The 27,702-nt window shown below is 39.3% G+C and overlaps 1 protein-coding gene across 2 annotated transcripts in view; it reads right to left on the reverse strand.

Moving 5' to 3' along the window:
• Positions 1-27,313, reverse strand: part of CENPF (centromere protein F) — a 53,301-nt gene extending 25,988 nt beyond the window's left edge. The window contains exons 1-11 of one of the 2 annotated variants that reach the window (XM_024250618.3): positions 27,161-27,313; positions 24,326-24,528; positions 23,217-23,413; positions 19,697-19,818; positions 19,171-19,262; positions 17,479-17,770; positions 16,143-16,345; positions 9,460-9,585; positions 7,961-8,089; positions 6,036-6,158; positions 620-755 (exon numbers count right to left, since the gene is read on the reverse strand). In XM_024250618.3, coding sequence (XP_024106386.2) covers positions 620-755; positions 6,036-6,158; positions 7,961-8,089; positions 9,460-9,585; positions 16,143-16,345; positions 17,479-17,770; positions 19,171-19,262; positions 19,697-19,818; positions 23,217-23,413; positions 24,326-24,487 — 1,582 coding nt within the window. In that variant the 5' untranslated portion in view covers positions 24,488-24,528; positions 27,161-27,313. Of the gene's footprint in view, positions 1-619; positions 756-6,035; positions 6,159-7,960; positions 8,090-9,459; positions 9,586-16,142; positions 16,346-17,478; positions 17,771-19,170; positions 19,263-19,696; positions 19,819-23,216; positions 23,414-24,325; positions 24,529-26,837 lie in introns of both variants that reach the window. The other variant, XM_063725216.1, reaches the window with a different exon arrangement.
• Between the last annotated feature and the right edge of the window lie 389 nt (positions 27,314-27,702).

Consider the following 27,702-nt stretch of genomic DNA (forward strand, 5'->3'; position numbering starts at 1 on the left):
AGAGTTCAAAGAAATCCTAGATATGCAAACACCCCAGGTGAGAAAATAAGGGTATGTAGAAGACATCCGGCACAAACATACAAATATGAAACCAAGAGTGGATTCATTTGATATGTAGAGCAGAATTCTTTGGCTTTAAAATAAGAAAATAAAATCATTCAGTCAAGTAAGTCATCAAAAAACAATGGTCATTAGGAGCTTGGAAAACACGCATTTAATATAGGGTTTCTCCATTATAAGGGAAATGGTAATGAGTCAGGAGATGAGCTGTCTGGATGTAACTAACAAGCACACTTGAGACACAGAGAATAGCACTCGGGGGTGAGAGACAGCACTGACAATTTAGCTTTGTGTGGAAAATATTTACCCTTCTGGTTTCAAAGTGCTGAGCATCAGGCATTTGGGACTCAATATGTTCCAATTAAAAAAAGTCCCACTCTCACTCTGGAAACTAAAAACTAGAAGAGGGAAAACTCTTCCACATCAACCGCACACATCTTTTTGAGGGACTATATGAAAAAAAAATCCAAAGAGTTTCTCTAATATGTTAATGCCATCCATCCCCTCTCACGGGAATAGTAGCTTAGAAAGTTAACTCTAAAACACTAAGTTTACTTACCTTTCATTTCTTCTGCAAAATTCTGGCTCTGATTTAAACACTGTTTGATGTTCTTGAGTTCTGCCTCCAGGTGGCAGACTTCTCTGGCCTTTTGCTCAGACTGACTCTTAAGGAGGTTGTTTTCCTTCTTCATTTCCTAAAACACACATTTAATTGGTTATAGCCAAAACGAATGCTCAAGTAAGTTATGACTTCTGCCTTAATAAAGGTCCCTAACAGAATTGTTTGTGTATCTCACTAGGGAAAGAATCACAATTTCCCCGTTTGAGTATCTAATGAAGTCAGACATTCTTACTTAAATAATGTTATGAACAGAAGACGACAGCATCAAACCCAAATCTGAAGACAATTTTTTCTTTCAAGAAGTTTCATTGAACTTTCTCATTGTTCATATGCCTATTAAAGAGTAAGCTCAAAAGGAAAATCCTATCTACAAGATCCTCAAGACAAAACCTCCAAGTTCCTATCACACCTGAATGGCCAAATATACCTTTGCAAACATTTGATTTGTTAATAAACCAAAAAAAAAAAAAAAAAAAAAAAAAATCTCAGCACATATGTTTACTTTTCATTGCAAAACCATCTTAAGGTTTGCTGTTACAGGAATGATTTTGTGGGAAAAATTACCTTCAATAAATGCTTATCAAGAAAACCAACAATATTCAAGATGCTGGAATGTGAATTACAAAAAATGCAAATATAAATAAGACAGAGTCTCTGCCCTTGGGGCAGACATCCTCCAGTGGGGGAAGATGTGATACTAATCATTTAATACACAATAGGATGTGCTAAATACTAAAGAGACATTGAGTGTGCTATGGGAAATCAGAGGGCTGGAACACACAGGAAGAATTAATTCTAGCTTCTGAGCTTTCACAGTGAAAACAGGTTCTTTGGGCATCTGATTGAAGATATATCCACGCAACAGCATGCAATAAAGTAACATAGGTACATGTGTAGTTCCATTCTACTACCTAGGGAGGCCTATATGTTCTGAATCTTAAAAGCAAGCAGTATTTACGTGCCAAAGAAAAACTTTATTGCTTATTAACCACGTAAGACTCACATAACAAACAAGTATCTCAACCTATACTGTATGCCACCCTTTGGACCACAGGGAATTGGCATACATCATTACAAACTGAGAGAACCAAGCACCTCACATCCTTACGCAGGGAAAAGTCATATAAAGCTAACTTTTTTCTAAACTGCATTTCAAACCTACTAAAATTACCCCTTTGTGAAGTAGAGGAAAAATTCTGAATCTTAAAGAAACAATTAAGACCCATCCTCCAAAACCCTACTGCACTGTTAGAAAACAGATGGCCGTGGCAATACTGTGTTGGAAGGCTGCCTTCAATTATCATTCTGGTTACTACCAGCAGATGGGTACCGACGTAGCAAAGCCAAATTCAAGAAGAGGGAGAATCTGGCTAGTAGAAAGTACTTGAAAACTTGCTGGCAGCTGCTCTGTTCATGTATTTGCGTTCATTTCATCATTAAAATAAGACAGAACCTGTTGTAGTTATTATACTCCCATCTACCGTGTCCTGATCCTGCTTCCCTGCCGCTAAACTGACACTCTATCGAATTAAGATATCAATCAGAACTAAAGGGCAGCTCCAACCGATCTCAAGATTGACAGGCTAACATTCACACTAGTCAGTGTTAAATTTTGCAAAGCACGATCATTAAGGTGCAACAATGTTATTGATTTAAATTAGCATCATTAAACTGTGGAACCTATAATGACTGGTTTGTTCTTCAGACTCAGAATAATCACCCCTCAAATGAGCTCACAGATGTGAAAGGACAAACATCTTAAAGCACTTTGACAGGGGCAATGTAGCATTATTAGTAGTATTTCTTCCCAAAATTTAACAGTAGCCAGATCTCTGTAATCAATGCTAGGATCAGCTGAATAAAGTCAACATAGAAGAGGAACTAGAATGTAATTACCTGGGTCGACTTAGCATTTTTATTTTGCAAATGAAAAAATATTTTCTTACTCTAAAAAAAATTTTTTTAATCAAATCAAATGACACCTGCATCTGGAGGCTTGACAAGAAAGCTGGAAAGACACTGTGCAAAACTAGGTGCGTCCCAATAGGAAGGAAGGAAAAAAGAAGAGAGAGAGGGCACCAGGGAAAGAGGGGGAATTTTATGTTTATGTGTTTGTTGGTCTCGATCCATGTCTTTCCATAACTGGAGACATTTAAATGAATAGTAAGCTCAATGGAAAGATTAACATGACTTTCTCTATTCTGGCACTAGCTCCGTAAATATTTGTTTCTAACGAAGAAATGTTCAGCCAATCCTGGGACCCAGCAGGCTTATAATGCTATGGGTATGACCAACCCAAGAATTTTAAAAGGCCAGAATTTAAAAAATGAACATCTGAAAATGGATGTGCAAACTGCCATCCATCAGCAATTAGTTTTCCACGAGGCTACAGCCACTTAAGACTTGATTGGGTATCTCATTATCAACAATGAGTTAAGCATACAAAGATATATTTTCCTAGGCATCTCTTGCATCCTCACATGATTTGCAAAATTGGGTACTATGCTGGAAAACACAACGAAAATCCCTATAACCACAAGCCAGCATTAGAGCTTAGCAAGCAATTCCACCCAGATCAACTTCGCTTTAGGAGCAGCAAGGGAGGCATCATTTCCTAGGACCAGACAAAACAAATTTCAGCTACTGTGTGGCATTTCATGATCCCATCCATGAATATAGCTTAATACGTCCCCTGCTGGGCGAAGCCTATATACTTGGATAAGGGATGGATGCAAAGAATGTGTTTTTCCCTTTCCTCCTCATCTCTCTTGCTTGCCAGAGCCAGCTCCTTAGAGGACCTAGTGTAATACAGATCCCTATGCTTGGAAAGGTCCCCAGGCAAGTGTTCCCTCATCTTGACTGTCAAACGATGGTATTTTATTGCCTAACCCCAATGCTATGGGGCTGGCACTGGATAGTGGATGAGCAGCTTATCTAAACCCTCCATTCACTTTGATACTAAATGCTAACTTTACCCTTGATTGGGCCATTAAATCACATTTCCAGTACTGATAATTTCTCATTGTGAGCAGCATGTTTACGAAACATGGACAAGGAAAATTTCAGTACAACTGTCACATTATTTCGGCATCCAAAACCTATAAGCATCCTAAATTTGTTAGTGCTTACTTATAATTAGACACAGAAAGATACCCAGAGTGACACAATAATAGAACAGGCAAAATTATAAATATGAGAAATCTCAAGTGCACTGTCCTCTGATCACACTTTCTGTGCCTGTAGGTGACAGCAAACAATGCTAACATCAAAAGGTCATGGCAGTGATGAAGACCAAGGCAATGGGCAGGTGGTGGACTGCAATAACTGACTGAGCACTTATGTGCTGGGCACTGGGCTAAGCACTTTACATATAGTATTTAACTTAACCAAGAATACAGCCTTGAAAAGGGAGGAGAATGATTTGTCCCTATATGCAGATGAGGAAAGTCAGACTGAGAAAGGGTAAGCCATTGTCTCAAGGTCACATCGCGGTAGGTCGCAGAAAAGCAACGCAATTTCAGATCTCGCTCACTCTAAAGCCACTACCATTTTCCCAGTAAGTTACACCACCACTCTAACTGGGTTCATCAGTTATCTGGTCCCAATCCCAATGCAAAACACAAGAGCCAGCCAAACTCTTTGAAATCTTGCTATCACCCTCAAAAGATGACACATACATAAACATAACCATAAATTAAGACAAATATTAACTTCATCCCCAGGCCCTGTGCTAGACACTTGCACATAGATGCCCTCATTTGACACAGACATCAATGAAATACCAGTGAAATATGATGCACGCACCTCAATACAGGCTAGGGTTAACTGAGGACAGCGCTACAGCTCACAGACCAGACCAGACCTTGTGGGGATGAACGAGTCTTCAGAAACACCTGCAAGACAATGTCCAGCCCACTACTGTGACTTGGCCAAGCAAGCAGTTTTTAAAGTGTTTGGACTCTCTTAACCAGATGATTGCTTTTACAAAATGTTTCCACCAGGCAGCCAGTGGAGTCGCGGGAGAGTTCCTGGCTGAAAGGGAAGCTCACAGAGGGAAGAGTTCGATGCCAGTCTGCCTGTGGAAATGTTAGCAGAAGCATCTGTTGGTTGGTCCCCACTGGCCAAAAGGCAAACATTTGTTTTGCTGAAACAAACACTTCCATTTGAAAATGTTTGCTGATGAAACTATCATCTGATTTGAAGTTTTCTTCCACTTTGGTGGCTGGAGCTGCAGCCCCCTATCTCCAGCAGTATTGCCCCTTTGGGGTTAGCTGATTTAACAATCGCCTGTCTGCTACTGACAGATGTTCTGATTTTACCGTCATGATACACTCTGCAAAGTGGTGGGGATAAATACATTTAGACTTTCCTCACCTGAACAAATACCTGTTCTTTATGGAGAAAGTTTTGTTAATCTTTACAGACTGAAAAGTGATCATAGAACATTTAAAGAATAAACAGAAAAACATTCTTTCCTGTGGGGTTTGATGGAGAAGAAATTTCTACGATTCTTGTGTTGTTCCTCTTCTTAAAATTACAATGTTGATTTATGGCCGTCTTCAAACTGTTTCAGTCTATGAACTGTTACTGAATGGTTCTTAATTAAGCCCTTTAAAATAAAATCCAGGCCACTAAATGAATTCAGAGAGAAGCCAAATTGAAGTACGTATGCATAAAATCCCATCAGGGTATCCATGCCATTCAGGAACCCTCATCCACCACTTTGTGGACGAAACAAAGTCTCCAAAGACACCGTCAACCAGGCCATGCACAGGCTCAACATTAAGGTCAGTGTCCACTTTTGAAGCCAGAGTCATATAATTGACAATTTGCTTGATGTTTTTGTAAGAATTTTTAATCTAGAAACTCTTTATCTGTCACCACTTTTGTTTATTTAAATCTATGATTTTCCAGGTGTTTTTAATATTGAAAGACACAAATGCCAACACTTAGAAAAGGGATTTAGATGATACTTCCAATTTTGTTTCTTTCCATTTAAAAAATCCCTTCCTTCCTTTCCCATCTTTCCACCTCCCCGGGGGTCTAAAACAATCTTTAAGGAACGAGTACATATTCTTAATACAAGTCATGTTGTAGACACATATTGCTGGATATGCTATAATTGCTAGATGCATTTTAGTAATTATATACAGAAGAGAGAGTAGAAAAATAAGCAATCATATTCTGTCATGGGTTATATACAGAACATTCTGTAATACTTACTTCTGGTGAATTGAAAAGAAAAAGGCACATAGTCATGACAAGCAACTGACAAACGGAATAGGAATGTTATTTTCTCCTTGCACTTGGTCCTGTACACAAGTGGAGAAAATTCGGCATCCTCCTCCCTTACCTCCATGCTTCTCCTCAGCTCATTCTCCTTGATCTGACTCGCCTCGAACGCCTGTTCAGCTCTGCACAACTTCTGCTTAAACTCTTCCAAATTTTTTTCTAGCTGTTGCTTTACTGATGTGACCTACAAAAAGAAAAAGAGACCAAGTTTCATTTTTATATTCTTTACTTTTTCATTAATCATGTATTCTTAAACAATAAAATGGTCATGGAATATAAAAATGGATGCCATCTATTTTGGCTGAGATACAGTATACGTCACAGCTAAATATGTCTTAAAATACCATCATGTGACCTTGCAACGTCACTCAGCACCAGCATATAGGAGATGAAAGAGGCTGGGTGTGGCAAGGAGACCACAAAGGAAAAAGATTTAACCACAAAAAATAAAACAGCTAGGTATTAATAAATAACCAAAAGGAAAAAAAGTTGAGATAAGAAACAGGCTAAGAGAACATACTTTCAATATATATAACACAATAAAAGACAGTATATCTGTCATACAACATATACAGCGCTCTATGATTGAACAAAAGGGCAACGGGTAGAAACAGAAAACTTTATACAAAAAATACAAATGGCTATTGGAACAGATAGCTTCAATGGTAATCAAGGAAGTATGAACTAAAACAATGATATGACAGTATTTTTCACTCCTTGATTGCCAAAAATTTTAAAAACCGAGACTACCTCCAATTAGCGAGGATGAGAGGAAACAGGCCTTCTCTTGTACCTGGTAGGAGAGTAACTGCTACAGCTTTTATGGAGGGCAATTTGGCAGTAACTGTCAAATGTTAGGATGCTGGCCAGGCAGGGCGGCTCACGCCTGTAACCCCAGCACTTTGGGAGGTCAAGGTGGGCAGATCACCTGAGGTTAGGAGTTTGGGGCCAGCCTGGCCAACCTGGTGAAACCTCGTCTCTACTAAAAATACAAAAATCAGCCAGGCATGGTGGCAGGCACCTGTAATCCCAGCCACTCGGGAGGCTGAGGCAGGAGAATCGCTCAAACCCAGGAGGATGAGGTTGCAGTGAGCTGAGATCGTGCCACTGCACTCCAGCCTGGGTGACAGATGGAGACTCCGTCTCAAAAAACAAAACAAACAAACAAAAAAACACACAAATATTGGGATGCATATGTTCTTTAGGCTATCAATTTCACATGCAGAAATCTGCCCTACAGAAACATCAGCACACATACACAAAGATACCTGCCCCGTGATATTACAAACAGTGCCACAGGGAACAAGAAAATGTTGATAACCTAAGTATCCATCAGTAGAGTCAGCAGTTTCAAGTGTAAGAGAAAAAGAAGAATAGAAGTGACATGGAGGTTTTGGTCCCAGCAATGTGGGGAATGGAAGTGCAAGTTAGCAGGGTAAAGAAGACTAAGGGAGGAGCAGTTTTGAAAAAGAAAAATACCTAGAGTTCAATTCTTAGCATGTTACTATGAAGTGCCTTGAGACATGCGAGTGGACTGTCAAGCACACACCCACACATCTGAGTCTAGAATAGACATCCAGGCTGGGCAGAGTCATCATCACATAGATGATATGTAAAGCCACAAAACTGGATGAGACCACTTTGGGAGTGAGTCTTAAGTAAAGTGATTATAACTTTCAGTGCTTTAACTACTTGGGGGCCTATATGACTTGGGACAGCTCCCACCTGGTCATGGAACCAAGAACCAACAGATTATAAGAGACCTCCACAGACTTTCAGATCTGAAATCCTAACTCACCCCCACTGTTTCTCTAGATGAGGAAACCTAGAGCCAGAATGGTTCTGTACATTCTCCACTTTGATAGGGAAAGTGAAGGTGGAGCGCTTTTTCTTTGAAAGTATCATATGTCAGTTATGGTAGAGAAGTAACAGGTACAAGGAACAAGAGGGGATGATTGAGGAGAGAGAGAAAGACACGGCCCCTACTTTATCCAGTTCAGCCTGCAGGACATTGTGCATATTCTTGGCTTGCTGTAACTCCTGGGTGAGTCTGGCCTTCATCTGGATGCACTCCTGGTCCAGTGTTTGGAAAGAACGCTGTTGACGGGAGAGCTCCTGAAAAACAAAGGGCAGGTGCATCAGCCTGATGATGGTTCGCTAGGGAGACTCCAGGGTGAGGCACGAGCATCCTAACGGGCGACTGCACAAAGAGCACAGGAGACAGCAGGGAGCTGAGCCAACTGTCTGCTTAACGATGAACATAGTCAGCCTCGGTGCTCCATGCTGGGCCCAGGCATCAAATCCAGGTCTCTGAGGGAAAGGGGAAGGACTCTATCGGTTGACCACGTGGAAACTAGCCTGTTTCCACCTCATCTTCAGTCTTAAATTAATTACCTCTACTTTGAAGGATCAGGGCAAGAGAGAAGAACTGAGCTACAACAGTCAAAGCTCAACTAAGAAGCCAAACATACTCAAAAACGGCGTTTAAAACACAAAAAACTGTATACCACTTTAAATGGGCTTAAATGTAGAAGGACAGGAAATACATGCTACCCATTAACTTTAATAACCACAGAAAGATACCAGCTAACATTTCCAGGCATTCTTATTTAAAATCTATAGACTCTTAATCCGTATGGTACTTTTTCAGGCTAAATCACCTGAAAGAACCAAATTGGCAGATACTTATGGAAGGGCACCTTCCACCCTCACTCTTCTGCCAACCACTTTCCCCACCACATCAACTACCCTCCTAATTTATTTGCCAACCCAGAGGTTTAAAAACAACTGGAGTTGGCCAGGCATGGTGGCTCACGCCTGTAATCCCAGCACTTTGGGAGGCCGAGGTGGGTGGATCACCTGAGGTCAAGAGTTCAAGACCAGCCTAGCCAACATGGCGAAACCCCGTCTCTACTAAAAATACAAAAATTAGCCAGGTGTGATGGTGCATGCCTGTAATCCCAGCTCCTCGGGAGGCTGAGGCAGGAGAATTGCTGGAACTCGGGAGGCGGAGGTTGCAGGGAGCCAAGATTGTGCCATTGCACTCCAGCCTGGGTAACACTGTGAGACTCCGTCTCAAAAAAAAAAACAAACAAAAAAAACTGGAGTTATAAAGGAAATAGAGTAAAAGAAAAAAAATTTTTTTAAGCCTACTGGAAAATATAATACAATTTCCTTCACATCAGAGAAAATGTCCAAAAGAAGAAAGTGATCCTTTCCTACTGAATATCAAATCTCAAACAAATCAGAAAACATGGATGAATTCTGAATACGAATTCCCTTCTCTAATCAAAAACTGAAAGATTAAAAAGAAGCACAAAAGTGAAGATGTGAAAGAAAATAAGGTGACCTTTAGCTCACAAAGCATTTCCCCTCTAAAAGAATTTCCCAAATTGTGATAACAACTCCCCTTTCCAAGTGATCAAACTATGAAAAGCCCATAAAAAGACTTTCAGACAAACACCTCATGAATCCATTTACCTTACCTCTTGAAACTCCTTTTCTTTTTCCTTGATTTTCTGTTCCAGAGAACATCTGGCACTTTCTGCATTTTGTCGCTGACAACTCAAATCTTCCGTCAATTTTTTCAGTTTTTGTTCCAATGCAGTATACTAATAATGAATAAAAATGTTCAAGACAAAATAAATATTACTCACGTAAATGAACAAATATTTTGTGTTTTAGAAAAACTGCTATAATTATTTTAGCACACAATTTATGTTTAGGAACTATTAGCAAGGATGTAAAGCATTAGCCCACTTAAATAAATACTTCCTAATTGGTGCCATGAAAAAAAAGATCAGCATGTCTAACGATTCATCTAACATTTTGTTGCATGGAAATGAGATGTTAAAATGCAATGGTGTTAGCCTATGTAATTTAAAAGCTGTAAAATCATCAGAGAGTGCCCATTACCCTCACATGATAGTCTGTTTCAAGCATAATGGATTTTGTGGGAAATTTTAAATATTAAAATGCTTCTTTCCACAATGTTCCAAATGCCGAGGCAACATAGTGAAACCCCGTCTCTACTAAAATACAAAAATTAGCCGGGTGTGGTGGCGCATGCCTGTAATCCCAGTTACTCAGGAGACTGAGGCAGGAGAATTGCTTAAACCCAGGAGGTGGGGGTTGCAGTGAGCCAAGATCGTGCCACTGCACTCCAGCCTGGGCAATTAGAGCAAGATTCTGTCTCAAAACAAAACAAAACAAAAAGTCACTGCTCAAATGATGGTTCAAAGTTTAACAAATCTCAGGAAAAAAAAAAACAACCTTGTACCACAGAGTAAATGAAATGAACCCGTGGCGCCCTCTACTGGCACTCCTTCAAACTGCAATACAGTCCACTAAAAGGGTCCTGGAATCAAGAATCCTTTTCTACTAAACACAGCAGGTTAAAAGAGTCTTTAGAAGGTACTTACATTGTATTTAAAAATTTTTAAACAACATTCTATTATCAGTGATACCGAATTCGTATAAGAGTATCTGACCACTAGGTGTCATGAATGCTCCATAATACTCTAAAACAGTGTTCAGAGCTCAAGTCCTTGAAAATATGTAGCACATGACCCTGGGCACTCCGGACCTTTTTATCTGTGAACTGTGGGTGCTGAACTCCAGGTCTGCTGCCAGCTCAACACTCTGTTTCTCCATGAATTCAAGCCTTGTATCTCACAATTTGTAAATACTTGGAAAAGACACTCTACAAACAGCATATGTTCACTTAAGAACACGGTATTGATTTTTGTTACAGTAATTCCATTTTATTTAATAGATAAGTCTAATGTTAGATCTGGAACCAGCATAAACATAGCATAATTTTATTTCAGTTACACATTTGACAAGGACATACTATCCTTAGGGACAAGACAGAAAAGAGTAAGACTGAATTTTCAGTTAAATGGATTTCTAGCTCAATGGAAAAAAGGAACCCAAAAACACAGAACAAACAAGTATTAAGAACCTGGAGGGGCCGGGCGCAGTAGCTCACACCTGTAATCCCAGCACTTTGGGAGGCCAAGTCGGGCGGATAACCTGAGGTCAGGTGTTTGAGACCAGCCTGGCCAACATGGTGAAACCCTGTTTCTACTAAAAATACAAAAAAATTAGCTGGGCGTGGTGGCATGCGCCTGTAATCCCAGCTACCCAGGAGGCTGAGACAGGAGAATCACTTGAACCCAGGAGGCAGAGGTTGCAGTGAGCCGAGATCCCACCATTGCACTCCAGCCTGGGCAACAAGAGCGAAACTCCATCTCAAAAAAAAAAAAAAAAAAAGAGCCTGAGGGGGTTGGGTGCGATGTCTCACACCTGTAATCCCAGCATTTTGGGAGGCTGAAGGGGGCAAATTGCTCGAGCCCAGGAGTTCAATACCAACTTGGGCAACATGGTGAAGCCCATCTCTACTAAAAATACAAAAATTAGCCAGGTGTGGTGGCAGGCGCCTATAGCCCCAGCTACTAGGGAGGCTGAGGTGGAAGGAGCCCAGAAGCGGAGGTTGCAGTGAGCCAGGATCACACCACTGCACTCCAGCCTGGATGACCGAGTGAGACCCTGTCTCAAAACAAAAACAAGAACCTGGAGGGAAGATTCTAATAGAAAGCCAGAGCTGTATTCTCAGCACTATCCTAGTCAAAAATATTAATTCATGATTTTATGCAAAGAAACTTCATTATATGTGTCAGACAGAACAAGAATTTGGTGAACTTGTCACTCCAAAACCAAAGAAGTAAAGTGTAAAAGGAGAAATGTAATTCTTACACACAGGAAGGCCTAGCTTGGCAGAAATGAAACTGAAAATTGGCTTCATTAACTAGGAACTTGAAAATAAGCCATGATAATAACAGCTAATATTATTATAAGTTCACCATGTGCCAGGTACTATGCTAAAGCCTTTACAAAAATTATCTCAATCTTTACAACAACCCTATGACACAGGAATTATTAATACAATTTTATTGATTAGACAACTGGGGCTCAGAAGTTCATTAAATAACTCAAAAAGCAATAAAACTGAGATGTGGCAGAGCCAGGTTCAAATCCAAGTCCTTCTAACTTAAAAGACCAAATTACTATTACATAGTGAGACTGTAGGAAGGTATTAAAGATATGGATCAAAGGAGGTCATAGTTCCACTGAAGCGCCATTGTTCCTTTATATATCTAATCAATCTTTTTCCAGAATTTCTCTGTATAAGGCACTGCACTAGGAGAATATATAAAAATGAACCTGATTTTTACTTCCAGGAAGATGGAATAATCACACTTTTCCCTATTCCTCCTAACTAGAACAAATAAAAAACCTGGACATTACAGTAAAACAAACAAGTTTGAAAGGTGGAGAGAAGAAGGCAGACTGACTAAGGAGCTCAGGACCTGAAGAAAAACACTATGGCACTGGGAAAAAAGGACTGTCAACACAGAATCCTATACCCAACAGAATATCCTTCAGGAATGAAAAGAAAATCAAGACATTCTCAAATAAAGGAAAACTAAGGATTTGTGGCCAACAGACTTACCCTAAAAGAAGGGCTAAAGGAAGTTCTCTAAACAGAAAGGAAATAAAGGAAACTGGAAGGAAATCTAGCAGGGAAGGAAGAACAAGCTTAGCAATGATTTTATATATATATACACACACATATATATATACACACACACACACACACACAAATATAATAGACTTTCCTTCTCTTCCTCAGCTTTTTAAAATATGTTAAAGAGTTGAAGCAAAATGTAGTTCTAAATGTATGTACAGAAAACATTTAAGACAATTCTATCATAAATGAGGGAGGGTAAAAGGACGAAAAGGGAGAAAACAGTCTGTAAAATTCACTAGAACTAGTGAAATGAAGATACCAACAGACTGTGATAAAATGTGTATAAATAATGTAATATCTAGAACAATCACTATAAGCTCTACAAAGAGATTCACTGCAAAATATATAGACAAATCAAAACGGATTTTTAAAAAATGTTCAAGCAACCCACAAAGGCAGGGGAAAAAAAGGAAAACAAATGAAAAAGCAGAAAGAAATGGAAAACAAAAAATAAAATGGCAGACTTGGGTCATAATATATGAATAATCACATTAAGTATAAATGGCCTAAATATACCCATTAAAAGATAGACAGTGGAGGACGGGTGCAGTGGCTCACGCCTGTAATCCCAACACTTTGGGATGCCAAGGCTGGTGGATCACCTGAGGTCAGGAGTTCAAGACCAGCCTGGCCAACACGGTGAAACTCCGTCTCTAGTAAAAATACAAAAATTAGCCGGGCGTGGTGGTGGGTGCCTGTAGTCCCAGCTACTCCTACTCAGGAGGCTGAGGCAGGAGAATCACTTGAACCTGGGAGGCAGAGATTGCAGTGAGCTGAGATCACGCCTCTGCACCCCAGCCTGGGTGACAGAGCCAGACACCGTCTCAAAAAAAAAAAAAGACAGACAGTGAAAGAGTATATTGAAAAACATGGCCCAATTATGTGTTGTCTACATGAAAGTCACTTCAATATAACAAAATAGGTTGAAAATAAAGAGGAAGAAATACATCATGCTAACAATCAAAGGAAAGCTGGAGTGGCTATATTAATAACAGACAAAGTAAACTTCAGAATAAAGAAAATTACCAGGGACACTAAATAGTGATAAAGGGTCAATCCATCAAGACATAGCAATCCCAAATGTATATGCATTCACCAACAGAGCTGCAAAATATGTGAAGCAAAAACTGGAAGAAATCAAAGGAGAAACAGACAAATCACAGTTATGGGTGGGGACTTCAACATCTTCTCTCAACAATGAATTTAACAACTAAACAGAAAATCAGCAAGTATATTAACAAACTCAACATCATCAACCAACAGGTTCTAATGACATTTTTTAAGCAATATAAACCTAAAGCAAGCAGCAATCAATGAAACTGAAAACAGAGAAAAAAAAAATCAATGAACCAATGGGCTGATTATTTGGAAAGATCAGTAAAGGTCAACGAAACTGACAAATCTCTAGCAAGACTGACACAGAGATAGAGAGAAGGCACAAATTACCAACATCAGAAATGAACAAGGAATATCACTACAAATATCAAAATAAGAGAATACAGGGAATAACTCTATATACATAAAGTTGACAACTTAGATGAAAATACAAACTATTCTAATTCCCCCAATATGAAATGGATAATTTTAATAGTTCTATAACTATTTTAAAAACTGAATTTGTAATTTTAAAACTCCCAGAAAAGAAATCTCCAGATTCAAATGATTTCACTAGAGAATTCTACTGAATATATAAAGAAAGAAAAAAAAATCCTACACAATCTCTTTCAGACAACTGAAGAGGAAGGAACACTCTCTAATTTCTGAAACTAGGATACCCTGATACAAATATCAAACAAAGATGGCAGGGGAAAAAAAGAAAGCCAACCAATATCCTTTATGAATACAGACACAAAAAATCCTTAATAAGTTATTAGCAAAAAAAAATTCAGAAATATAGTTTTTAAATTATACACAGTAAGAAATTAGGGTTTATTCCAAATATGCAAGGCTCATTCAAATGTGTGAAAATCAGTGCAACCCACCACATTAACAAGCTACTATTTTGTACAACTGCATATGAATCTACAATTATCTCAAAATAAAAGTTTTAAGTAAACAAATGAAAGAACCTGCCCCAAGAAAGCAAATAATAAAAGTATGTCTACTACAATGGTTTTTACCTAAAGCCTCAGAAATATCTAAAGAGTTTATTAAAAGTCAAATAATTCATTTTTCTCTACAATACTTATTACCACATACCATACTGTCTATGTTACTTTATTTTTGTTATTTTCTGCCTCCCTCTATTAAGATGAAGCTCCACAAGGCAATGATTTTTGTTGATTTATCACTGTTCCAGCCCCAGGTCTGGAGACTTTGTCTATTTATCACTGTTCCAGCCCCAGGTCTGGAACAGTGCCTAATATATAGCAGGCACAAATATCAATACATGCTTGTGAAATGAGTCAGTAAATGAATGAGTAATAGAAAAAAGAGAAGAAAAGACTGGCTAGAGAGGTAGGCTGGGACCAAAGCAACAACAAGAACAACAACAACAACAAAATAACAGGCTAAGTAGCTTGGCCTCCGTTGGAGTCTTAAGATTCAATGGTGGGTGTACAGTCATCCCTCAGTATCCATGAAGGACTGGTTCCAGGACTCCCTGCAGATACCAAAATCTGAGGATGCTCAAGTCCCTGATATAAAATGGTATAGTGTTTGCATATAATCTATGCACATCCTCCCACACACTTTCAATCATCTCTAGATTACTTATAATACCTAATACTATGTATATGCTATGTAAAATATTTGTAATAATGTATTTGTTTAGGAAATAATGACAAGGAAAAGAAGGTCTGTATATGATCAGTACGGACAAAGCCATTCTTTGAGAAAGAATCTCACCCTGTCACCCAGGCTGGAGTGCAGTGGCACAATCTCTGCTCACTGCAACCTTTGCCTCCCAGGTTCAAACAATTCTTGTGCCTCAGACTCCCGAGTAGCTGGGATTACAGGTGCGCACCACCACATCTGGCTAATTTTTGTATTTGTAGTAGAGACAAGGTTTTGTCATGTGGGCTAGCTGGTCTTGATTTCCTAGCCTCAAGTAATCCGCGTGTCTCAACCTCCCAAAGTGCGGGGATTTGGGTATAAACCATGGGTGCCTGGCCTTTTTTTTTTCCCCCTAAATACTTACGATCCATAGTTGGTTGAATCCATGAATGCAGAACTCACGGGTACAATGGACCAACTATATATATGATCCCAAGAGCAGATTAAATCCTATCAAATGTCCTAAAACTCCTTTAAAGTGCCATTAAGTGCCTATTCTAACGTGGCACACATCACGCTAGATGCTGTATATACATTTTCTTTATTCTCTATTACCCCCTGCAACATAAAAGAGATCAGTGACTAGCCCAACGTCACTCAGCTGGGAAAGTGCAGCACCAGGCTTGATCCTGGATCTGCCCAACTTAAAACAGCTTTCTAGTTCAATTGCATCAAGAGTACCTAATATATATTAACAAAGAACATTAATGACATTTCATAAACTTATGTATAAAATACTCTTTCTAAATAATTATATGAAAAGATGAAGATTTCTCCAGTAATTCACGAAAAGTCAAGTACCTTGGTTGACGCCTGGTCGTATTGTGCTGTTGTTCTCACTAGTTCATCCCTACATTTGTTCAAAACTTTCTCTTTTTCAATTAACTCCACTTTTGCTTTCTCCAGTTGGAGTTGGAGTTCTTGAAACTTATTCACTTGGCCTTTCATTTCTTTTTCTTGTCCTTGCAGGCGTAGTTCCAACTCATTAATCTTGTTTCTTAGCTCTTAAACCACAAACAAAAATCACACTCCAATTCATATATATCTTTCCCAAAATGTTCATAACTTATCATTTGTTTTATTCTTTTCTAAAATCTTTGACGAAACAAATATTTACACTAAACATAGAAGCTACTTTAATTGGATTTAATTTCAATAGTTAGTTTCTATTGTCATTTGCATTCAAATACTCTATAGAAGGCAGGAGAAACAGATTTTCTTACATTTTAACAAAGACACTTGGTGGGGGGAATGCTTTTCTAAAATCAGGAACGCTATCTTCTTACTGAGACTGTGAAAAGTACACCACATATGACACCCTTTGTTAAAACTACCATTTGGTTTTACACAACAGCAAACTATATTTGTTTTGTGCCCATATCAATGCAAATCAGTGCTAAGCAGTGAAAAGTTCACCCTCCTATATTCTCTGGTAGTTCTACCTCCAGTAAACATCAAGACAGTATGAACCTCCCATACTGCCAAAATTAACAATGATTTTTTTTTCCACTTTTTTCCCACATACGCACAACATTGGTTCCAATGGCATTGGCTAGGTGACAGCTGTCACCAGTGAACACTGACAGTGATTTTCAATATATCACAGCACTGGAAATTATCACCTTCTACAGAGTAGATTCCAAAACACCACCTGGTACCCTTGGCTGTCAGCTGCAGCGTGGCACAGCAGCCAAGGTTACAGGTTTGCTCCCATATGGACAACCTGGCAGGGCACAGCAAAGCTGTTCTGCAGACACACACACAACCTCTGGCCAAAGCTGGTCAGACCACAGCCTGGTTCTGTGGGTCACAAAAGGAGCCAGATGAGAAGCGTGGGGAGTATAAACTGTAACCAACCCACTCGCCCTGCTTCTGGAAAGATAAGTCAAAGCCTCTCAACCTACTTTAGAGGCTTCCAGGCACCAGCGTTTCAATACAAATAAAAGTACATTCCAACACTATGATGCCTTTTATCATTATTGAAAAGACAGTATATTTCACAAAAACAGTCTAGGATGCTGAACACCGACGTGCCTAACAAAACACATAAGCACTTTATGGGATTGAAAATATCTGGAATCACCTGTGAAATTACCTCAAGCAAAGTGAATTTAAACTTAATTTAGCTCAACGTTACCTTGATTCTGCGCTTTTAATTGATCCAAAAGATGAGGACTGCTAGAATTGTCAAAGAAACTGCTATTAGCATCTCTTTTCCCTATTTGCAAAGTTGATCGACTTGGAGTCACCTCTTGTTCCCCAGAAAAGTAAGATGCAGAGAAATCTCTCCTAACTGGAGTTTTTTGAGAATTAGATGAAAGATGACTTGGGGTCTTCTCTTGCTGCCATGAGAACACAGATGATGAAGCCTGATGCCGGGCAATGTCGCGGTGATTCATGGTGGTTTGTGGAAGAGTCTGGCTTGCTTTCTGTAGAAACAGAATCTCTTTAGAGCCCTTTAAAGATCTTATATACTCAAGGCTATTTATTTTCAGATAGAATATAAAGCCATAATCCCAAGAAGTTAACAGTTGCACTGCATACCAAGAAAGAACATTCAAGTCAAGTAAACCATAAGTCTAATACCCAGTGATGGAATGTTCTAATGCTCGACTTCTTAGCATTGAAGGAATAAGCTACTACCATCTTATGCCCAACCTATTCAAACTAGGCTAAGTCTTAGTATTTATTCCGCATCCTTCTTAGAACCCATTAAACATATGTGAGTATTCACTTTCATTCTGAATTCCAAAACTGGCTTTTCTTTGCCTGTCCTTGGTTACCTCCCCCTATAGCTTTGCCCAAGAGAATGAAAGTTAAACATCAGACTAAAGAACTCTTTCAAAAATCTCACATTCCACCATATTACTATCCCAAAAAAGTCACATCGAGTGTTTAATGTTATATAATATACATTTGTGGATGATCTACCGCTTTGCATTGTTCTTTCTATGCTTCTCTCTGCCTCCATTCTGACAAATATCAAGACATGGAGGTGAATGCAGCATTAGATTTTTAATACAGCAAGCACTTTTTTTGCCATAGGAAGAGGGTTAATGTTTACTAGAGACTCAATTTTTCCATAAAATATCTCTAGGAATCAATGTCAAGGGAAGAATTGCTACAAATGACTGAACTGGATGACAAAGCACATGATATTTCTAGGACAAACTAGAGAATGAGTACTTAATTTTTATTCATCTTGATAAGCAATGCCTTTGCTACATATTAGAATCCTAATGACATCAAAATGAGGGTTAAAGTCATGAAAAGAATAAAAACTGTTAAAGCTCTAAGCCAGAGGTACTTCTGCATTCTCAGTATTTAAGGTACCTACTTATAAATTCAGCCTTTATTAAAGGGCTTGCTGAATTGTGCCATCTCGTCAAGTCCTTATGTTTAGTGGAAAGCCACCAGTAAGTGCCAAACTGGAAATTGTTTTCAGCAAATAACATGTGAACAAAAATGGTAGAGGCAAAATTCAATAGATCAAAAGGACTATATAGGAAGCAATTGCCTCTAGATGATAAAGCCAGGCAGGGAGCATCACGACTAATTCTCGGGCCCCACTGTCTCCAAGAATAGCCCTGATCACTAGGTCTTAATAGGGAAATAATTAAGTGGACATTACATGAACATTTAATATTTAGGGATAAACTAATCTCCCCACTATATTTTACTCACTCCACCCTATTTTTAAAACTAAAAAATAATCACCTCCACTGAGCCCAAAACCTTTTCTCAGCACACACAAAAAAAAAAGACCAACTCTATGTAAAACAGATTTTTCTCTAACCTTGTTCTATTATAGGGCCCATAATTAACTTACTTTAGCCTGCAAGGCTTTAACCTCTGCCTCTAATCTTTTTCGTTCTTCAACCTCTTTATTATATTTTTCTTTTAGATCTTCATACTTGGAACCTAGAAACAGACAATCAAATACAGTTTTCTTTCAATCATTGATTCCATGAAGGAATTCACAGATCAACAATGATTTTGATAGTCTAGAAATGAGTATCTTAGTAGAAACAACATTTTGGTTAGGGAAATACATCAAACTATTGATCAAATTACTCAAATATCAAAACACATAAAAACATAAGTGCTTTAAATATTCTGAAATTGAATTTCTTTGAAAATATACCACAGAAGGATAAAGTAAAAAGCTTAAAAGCTCAATCCAGTAGCTCAACATAATTCAACAGATATGTAAATGGGTATGTAACAAGTGGCTGCAGTTTTTAAATATATACATTAAAAGTTTAATTCAAAGTTGAATTAATTCATTTATTTTGCAGAATTAAAATCTCGAGCTAAACAAAAAGCTGTCTATACCAAGGAAAAAAATGCATTACCACTATAATATTGACTTGGTGTTAGTGGAGTTGTAAAAATTTTTTGTGGTGTATTGCATGGATTCAGAGAGACATCTGCAGACTGTGCAGCTTGTTGGCTTCTTTCAAGCTCAGATTTACACCTGTTTGAAAAGGACCCAAGAGGCAGACAAATCAGTTAGAGCAAAGGCTACAGAATACCAATGCCTTACATTCCCAGAGAGTAATAAACTTACAAAGAAACCCATCCACTAAGAATTCTTAACCATTTCATTTATCCAACAGGCATTTAATAAGGTCTAACTTATGTGCCAGACATAAACACAGTCCTGTGTCTTCAAAGGAACTCAGTCTAGTAAAAGAAACAGAAATATAAACCAATAAGTACAACTTTATAAAGGCTATAAGGAAGATCTATAATAAACACTATGATAGTGATATGGTTTGGCTGTGTTTCCACCGAAATCTCATCTTGAATTATAGTTCCCATAATCCCCATGTGTGGTGGGGCGGCGGGGACCCGGTGAGAGGTGATTGAATCATGGGGGCAGTTTTCCCATGCTATTCTCGTGATAGCGAGTTCTCACAAGATCTGATGGTTTTATAAGGGGCTTCCTCCTGTGCTTGGTTCTCATTCTTCTCCTTCCTGCCACCATGTGAAGAAGGGTGTGTTTGCTTCCCCTTCCGCTATGATTGTAAGTTTCCCAGCGGAAAAGAAAAGCCCTGTGGAACTGTGAGTCAATTAAACCTCTTTCCTTTATAATTTACCCAGTCTCAGGCAGTTCTTTATAGCAGTGTGAGAACAGACTAATACAGACAGCAAAAAAGAGTTGTAGGATTGGAATATATTCCAAGCAAATTTCATATTCTAAGCCAAAGACAGGGACATAAAAGAATCTAGAACTTCAGAAACACGGGAAGAAAGTGGTGTCATTGAAGCATGGGCTCAAATCATGAGAACAGATGACATTACTTAGGATAGTCAGTTATTTCAAAAACACAGATCACATATTATATATGACATTTTTAAAACACAGATATAAAAATTAAATCAATATAATGCGTCTAGAAAAGATATGGCTGGAAATAGAAGAAATGGGAAACATAAGTTATATATTGTATATATGTATGCTCTGTATAAAGGTATTCAGAACTATCATGCAAGTAAGCTCTGAACACCTTTCAAAACCAAAAAACCCACATTAAAAGAAGGCTCAATTCTTCCAACTCTCAAATGCCTCTGACTTTAGTTTAACATAAAAAATAAAATGAACACTCTTTTAGAATGGCTAATGGTGTGCACCAGTCTCTTTGCCATGACATATTACTTAAAAAAGGAAGTAAAGAAAGTAATGCCAGGCCCAGTGGCTCATGCCTGTAATCCCAGCACTTTGGGAGACCAAGGCGGGCAGATAACCTGAGGTCAGGAATTCGAGATCAGCCTGGCCAACTTGGCGAAAACCCCTCTCTACTAAAAATACAAAAATTAGCCAGGCATGGTGGTGTGCACCTGTAGTCCCAGCTACTTGGGAGTCTGAGGCAGGAGAATCGCTTGAACCCAGGAGGCGGAAGTCGCAGTGAGCTGAAATTGTACCACAGCACTGCACTCCAGCCTGGGCAACAGAGCAAGACTTTGTCAAAAAGCAAAAAAGAAAAAGAAAAAGGAAAGAAAAGAAAGAAAAGAAAGAAAGGAAGGAAGGAAGGAAGGCAGACAGAGAAAGGAAGGAAGGAAGGAAGGAAGGAAGGAAGGAAGCAAGCAAGCAAGCCAGCCAGCCAGCCAGCCAGCCAGCCCTTAGCTCCATCTAGCTCCAAATTCAATCTGAGAAAAGGCAATGAATGTATGAGCTAAAAATGACTTCTCAGCAAATCAAACCACCACATCTGAGCTTACAGTAGGAAACAGCAAGGTCCAATGGAAATGTGCCATTAGTATTTAAAAAGCACCAAGAAATAAGTAAAATTAATATTTAATTTAACTTGCTATATTCAAGATACCCTCATTTCAACTTGTAATTAATAGTAAAGTTACTAATAAAATATTTTACATTTTTTCATACTAAATTTTCAGAATTTGGCATCCATCGTATACTTACAGCTCATCTCAATCTGCACCAGACACATTTCAAGTACGTCATAATTGCCACATGTAGCCAGTGAGTACCATATTGGACATTGCAGGTCTACAGATTAGCAAAGGTGTCACAAATCTGCTGATTCGAGATGAATTTTGAAGAATCTTGCAAAACCAGTGTTTCTTTTCCACTTTAAATTCGTATCTTATTCTCTTTTCCCTATCCTTTCATTTTAAACAAAGTTATTTATTACTTAAACAAAAGTATACCCTGCTATTATTTTCATAAACCATTTTTTCTCCTTCCCCCTAAGAAGAAAAACACAAACACCATCACCAAAAAAGCACTACAAAGCTAAAAGCATTTTCTACTAGGTTGAACTATATGAGACTGCAAATCTCTACAGTTTTAACAAACATTCCAAATGGTTCAACCTCACTTGTTGGAGACCTTCCAGAAACCTAATCAGTGGCAACTAATGGAAAAAATAAGTTTCTGCAATGCATTTGAAAGTTAGCAGTGAACATTTTAAAAACATATTCAATAGTTTTTGTAGTCTATTAGATAATAAGAATATTTTAAAACCAAATGTGCTATGAGGATATGGCACGAACTTGGCTCACTGCAACTTCCACCTCCCAGGTTCAAGCGATTCTCCTGCCTCAACCTCCTGAGTAGCTGAGATTAGAGGCGCCCGCCACTACACCTGGCTAATTTTTGTATTTTTAGTAGAGAGGGGGTTTCACCATGTTGGCCATGCTGGTCTCAAACTCCTGACCTCAGGTAATCCACTTGCCTCGGCCTCCTAAAGTGCTGGGATTACAGATATGAGCCACCTCGCCCAGCCAAAAGGAAACATTTTTTAAATTATCACACAACCTTGCAGATTGGGCCTGCTTATATTCTGTCTCCAATCTCAACTGAGCCCTCCATGCTATTCCATCCTTTTATAATTCCCTATTCTCCCTCTCATTCTCTACAGCAGCTTTTCCACCCAGAGAAAACACGAGCCATCAGTATGCTTCAATTAATTTTCATCTTTTCAGTAACAACTGTCGATAGTTTTATTTTAACAAGTACTATCATACTATCAAATAATGCTATGTAACTAGTATTATCATACTATCAAATAATTTGATAGTATGATAGTACTATTTATTATTGTATTACCCAGTGACCAACAGTGTCTGAATCATGGTACAGCTTAATAAACATATACTGAATGAAAACAGAGCAAATATTTGATAAATTTATATCGTACTGAGCTATGCAATGATAAAACCAAATCACTGTTTGTTTGTTTTTAATCTTCCACTCTTTCAAGTTACGGTACAGAGACCGAATCATTACTTATTCCACCGGGAAAAAAAATTGCAAAGTATAATAATTATATTGTTAAAGGAAAAGACAAATGCATCTGATTAATACATACAAACATCATCCCTATAAATACCATCCCAAAATATTACCTTTTAAGTTCCTGTTCCAGTTTTTCTATTTGTTTTTTGCCTGAATTCAGTTGTCCTTCCTGGAAATTCACTTGTGACTCCTTGACTTGAAGTTCGTGAGAAATCTTCTGCTTAGTTTTCTCCAGACTTTCACATATTTCCATCAATCTTTGATTCTCCCTTTTCAGGTTTGTACCCTCAGTTTTTTCATTTTCAACCTAATGAGAATTGTTCAGAAGACAATAACTCCCTTATTTCGTGAATTTACCAAGTATTATTGGTAAACCTGAGTCTAACATTGACTACTAAATTCCTGAGATACAGCTGCAATAAGCCATATGAACACAGAAATTTTAGATGATCACACTTCAAAGCCAATAGATAGGAAACTTCTTTGAAGCCATGTAGTATATCATCTTTGGCCAGACATACCCATCCTAGAAAGGGAGTCTTTACTCTCCTTTCAAAAATTAAAAAAAAGGAAATAAATCCTATAAATCTCCCTTAACAATTCATTTTCAAGTTTGGCTGCTAAAACCAGTTAGTGTTAGAAACCAGAAAATTCTCCCACAAGCAAAATCCTTTTAGAAGCAATGACTGTATCACTATTTAGTTGGCTAATTAGAGAGGTAATTTTTAAAAAGTACTGTTTAGTTTTCATTTACTAGACCTGAAAAGGTTGAGGAATACCAAGTTTAAAAGCCCAGTCTAAGAAAGCCACATCCATTTAACCGCAAAATGCTCTAATACTGTCCCCAGATTAGGAGCAGACACCTTTTGCCTTGTTGCTATGCAGTGCAAAAGCAATCCCCAATTCATGGTCCCACACGGAAGCTGAAATGGAACTCAGTAGCCCTAAATATTAGCAGGTAAGCAGAAATGAGGAGAGAAATGGAGAAAATTAAAAGCAATTAAAATAAAAATGACTCAAAAAAAAAAGAAGGGGATTGGGGCCTGGGGTGGGGGTGGGGGAGGGGAGAGGAATTACTCCTTAAGATAGCAAAATCATTTTTCTCTAAATGTAAAGAAGATGAAATAATTAATCCAAAAATGAGTGCACAGTTTTAAATACCAGCATTTCTGTGGCAATAATGAGTGAACAGCTACAAATACCACAGCTTCAGGGGTACCTTCTGTTTTTGCTTCTGCAGTGCAGCCTCGAGACTGTCAAGCTGAAACTGCCTTTGCTGCTTTTCCTTCTTCAGTTTGTCAAGCTGTCCTTCAAGCTCTTGAATTTTCTGAAGAGCTCTTGTAGGCAGGCCTTCTTTCCATTCTTCCAAAGCCCAGCTCATTTTGTTCTGCCTTCTTTATTACTCCAACATTTGTAAATAAACTGAAAAGAATAACCAGACTGTTGGTCTTACCATAGTAAAAGGAAACAAAGTCTCAAATTAATGAATCTATCTAACCACCCCTAAGAATCAAGTTTCAAGACCACATTTCAAAAGATAACAAACCTGCATGTGTACCCCTGAACCAAAAATAAAAGCTAAGAAAAAAATAATATTTTGCCATAAGGTTTTCAGGTGAAATAGGTCCTATAAACAAAGAAAATGCATGACAAGATATTCTGCAAATGCTCCTCTTTCCCTCTTCACATCGTTAATTACCACTCACACTTTGTTCCTCTTCCTCTGGGAAACTTTTCTGAGATTCCTGACCCGACCATAGTTTCCCATCATAGTTACTCACAGCACAGGTAGCCCATCTCCTTCCAAGCAGTTATCATTTTTTAATAATGAATGCATGCATGAAGAGTGAATGCCATATTAGTACTAGAATCATTGCAAAAGGTGGTAAAGTCATGCTCCAGACAGACACTGACCAGGAAAGACATATACAGTACAACCTTAGTGATTCAAAGCGGATTCAATTCCAGCTTAGCCACTTACAAGATGTATGACCTTGGGCAAGTTATCTAGCTGCTCTATGCCTTGTTTCCAAAATAAGGATAATGATGGTGACTTCCTAAGGCCTTAGAAACAGTATCTCCTGGTAAGCTTTCCATATATGTTAGCTATTACGTACTTTTTAAAAACACTTTTTCACTTGTATATTTCAGCCTATGGTACAAAGGGTGAAGTGGCCTACCTCCTTCCCAGCCACATCTTAGAAAATAGAAATCAGCTGGAAGAAAAGTACGGCAACTGTCCTTTATTTTAGCCTTCAGAACATAAATAAAAGAAAAATCATTCATTTTCCAGTTACCTAGGCAAGAATTTGAGAATTTGTTTTTTTACTAAATAAAGTTAACGGCCATTTTAATGGTTTTTTTCCAAACGATTTTATCAATGAAACTTTTTTCAAAACAATAAGCAGTTGATGAAAATACTAAGATCAAAAAAATTAAGAGGGAGAAGCAAAGGTCTTGGACAACATATAAGTTGGATATCAAAGCCTTGGAAAGCTGTGTTTTGCTACCAGTTTTGTTTTTTTTTTCTAGCTCTCAGTTCTTGGAACACAGCATCTTGTATTCCACTCCCATTTATCCCAAAACTACTGAAAGGAGTCACATGCCTCTCAGCCAACAAAGGACAACTGACCCTGTCTCAATATCCTCCATTCCAATCTAGTTTGTCAGGAGTCAGAGAACTGTACCCAGAGACACACAACTGTAATTGCCCTAAACAATTCAGTCAGCCACTGAAATCATTACATAAAGATGCTATAGCCAACAGAATATAAAAAGGAGCAATTCAGAAAGATGATTAGAAAATGAGGGGAATAAACAAAAAGAAGACTGGCAAGCTGAATGCTTTTCCATTCCAAAGTCTAAGATAGAGAACAATATAGAGGTAGACCAAGCTAACTGTGATTAGAGCAGATTTTGGCCCATTAAGGCATCAGCTATCAGCCACCTGTATTGGGCCATTGGGGCAAAAGAACAACAAAAAAATAAACCTCAGAAGTTTACTTTTGAGGAACAGGGAATCGAGGTGGGGAGTGAAGAAAAGCCCTGGATGAAGGTTCCTGCGTGGAGGACTTGCAGGACTATTGTCCTTTCCAGAAAATGCTGTATCTTTCTATCTTAAATACGTGGAGGGCACTCTTCATGCCCAAACTACCCAGTCCCTTAGTCCCCAAGGAAGCTCTTGTATGACCTCCTCCTGCCCCACCTCCACCACCGCTTTCCCGTTGTCAGAATTCCCAACCTCCTCGAAAAAGCCAGAGTCCCCGTGCACTGTATCAAGGCTGGGTCTGAGAATGATAACCCTGCCTTCTCCTCTAGATCAGGCTCCTCAAGGACACGACCTATGCCTTTTATTTCTGGGTCCTCATTACACAGCAGAGCTGGTCACACAAGCGCGTCCAAATAAATGTGGAAGGGAGGGCCGGGAGTAGTGGCTCACGCTTGTAATCCTGGCACTTACAGAGGCCAAGGCGGGAGGATCCCTTGAGCCCAGGGGTTCCAGACCAGCCTAGGCAACATAGGGAGGCCTATCTCTATTTAAAAAAAAAAAAAAATGTGGACGGGAGGAAGAAGAGGGGAAAGAGAAATGCTCGCGTAACTAACCATAGGCACCCCACGTCGCCAACCAGATCAAAACCCAAGCTTACATCTACTCAATAAAACAAAGGACCAGGGCCCGAATTTCAATAAGGTTGGTTACGGGACTGGGAAGGCGGCTTGGAAATACCTACTCATCTCCAATTCTTTTACGGAGGAAGAAAATGATCCCCTAAAGTGTGAGTCCGTGACAGAGTAGGGTCTGGGACACTAATCCGAGACCAGTTTGAACCCGAGCAGAGGGGCGCCGACACCCCTACGAACCATATCCCGGGGCCGATTCTCCAGTTCCGTCGGGTGGGAGGGGGCGGTCCCCGGCACCTACAGGGCCCGGAGAGTGATCCCAGAGGCCTCCCCGCCCAGTACCCGCCGGCAAAAAGCCAGCGGCACCCTCACGCCGCCCGCCGCCTACCGCCCGCCGCCAGGGCCAGGATCCGGACCCAGTCAGGACGCTCACCTTGCTATCGGGGACGGGAAAACAACCTCTCCGAGAGTACAGTTCTGGCGCGGCTTCCGCGGGCTGGAGCCCAGAGTCTATTTCAAACTGCCCGCAGCCGCCACCGGTGCCCAATTCGCCCGCTTCTGGTCTCAACCAAACTTACCTCCACGCCTATTGGTCACTGTAAGTAGCTGCGGACCAATCCGCGCCTGCGCACTCAGACTGCCGCCTCTGATTGGCCCTTTCGGATGGATTTTAAAAACAAACCCTCTACTGGAGGTGCCTGCGCCGGAGTTACTGTTCTTTTTTGTTGTGGCGGGGAGACGGAGACCACGTGCTTTTGCTAATGCCAGACGCGGTTTTGGACCGCTATTTCCCCAAAAGTCAGGGAATGCGCCCGCCGATTAGGAAGGCGTGGTCTGTCGCCTACAGCCAGGGGAACTGTGCTGCCTGGTGAAACCTCTTTTAAGCTGCACGTACCAATCTATTTATTTATTAAACGTAAATTTAGGACATAGATACTAGGTGCTGTGTTTGTCATGCATTCTTTATCCGGTGTC

Source organism: Pongo abelii, chromosome 1 (assembly GCF_028885655.2).
Source record: "Pongo abelii isolate AG06213 chromosome 1, NHGRI_mPonAbe1-v2.0_pri, whole genome shotgun sequence".
Lineage (NCBI taxonomy): Eukaryota > Metazoa > Chordata > Mammalia > Primates > Hominidae > Pongo > Pongo abelii.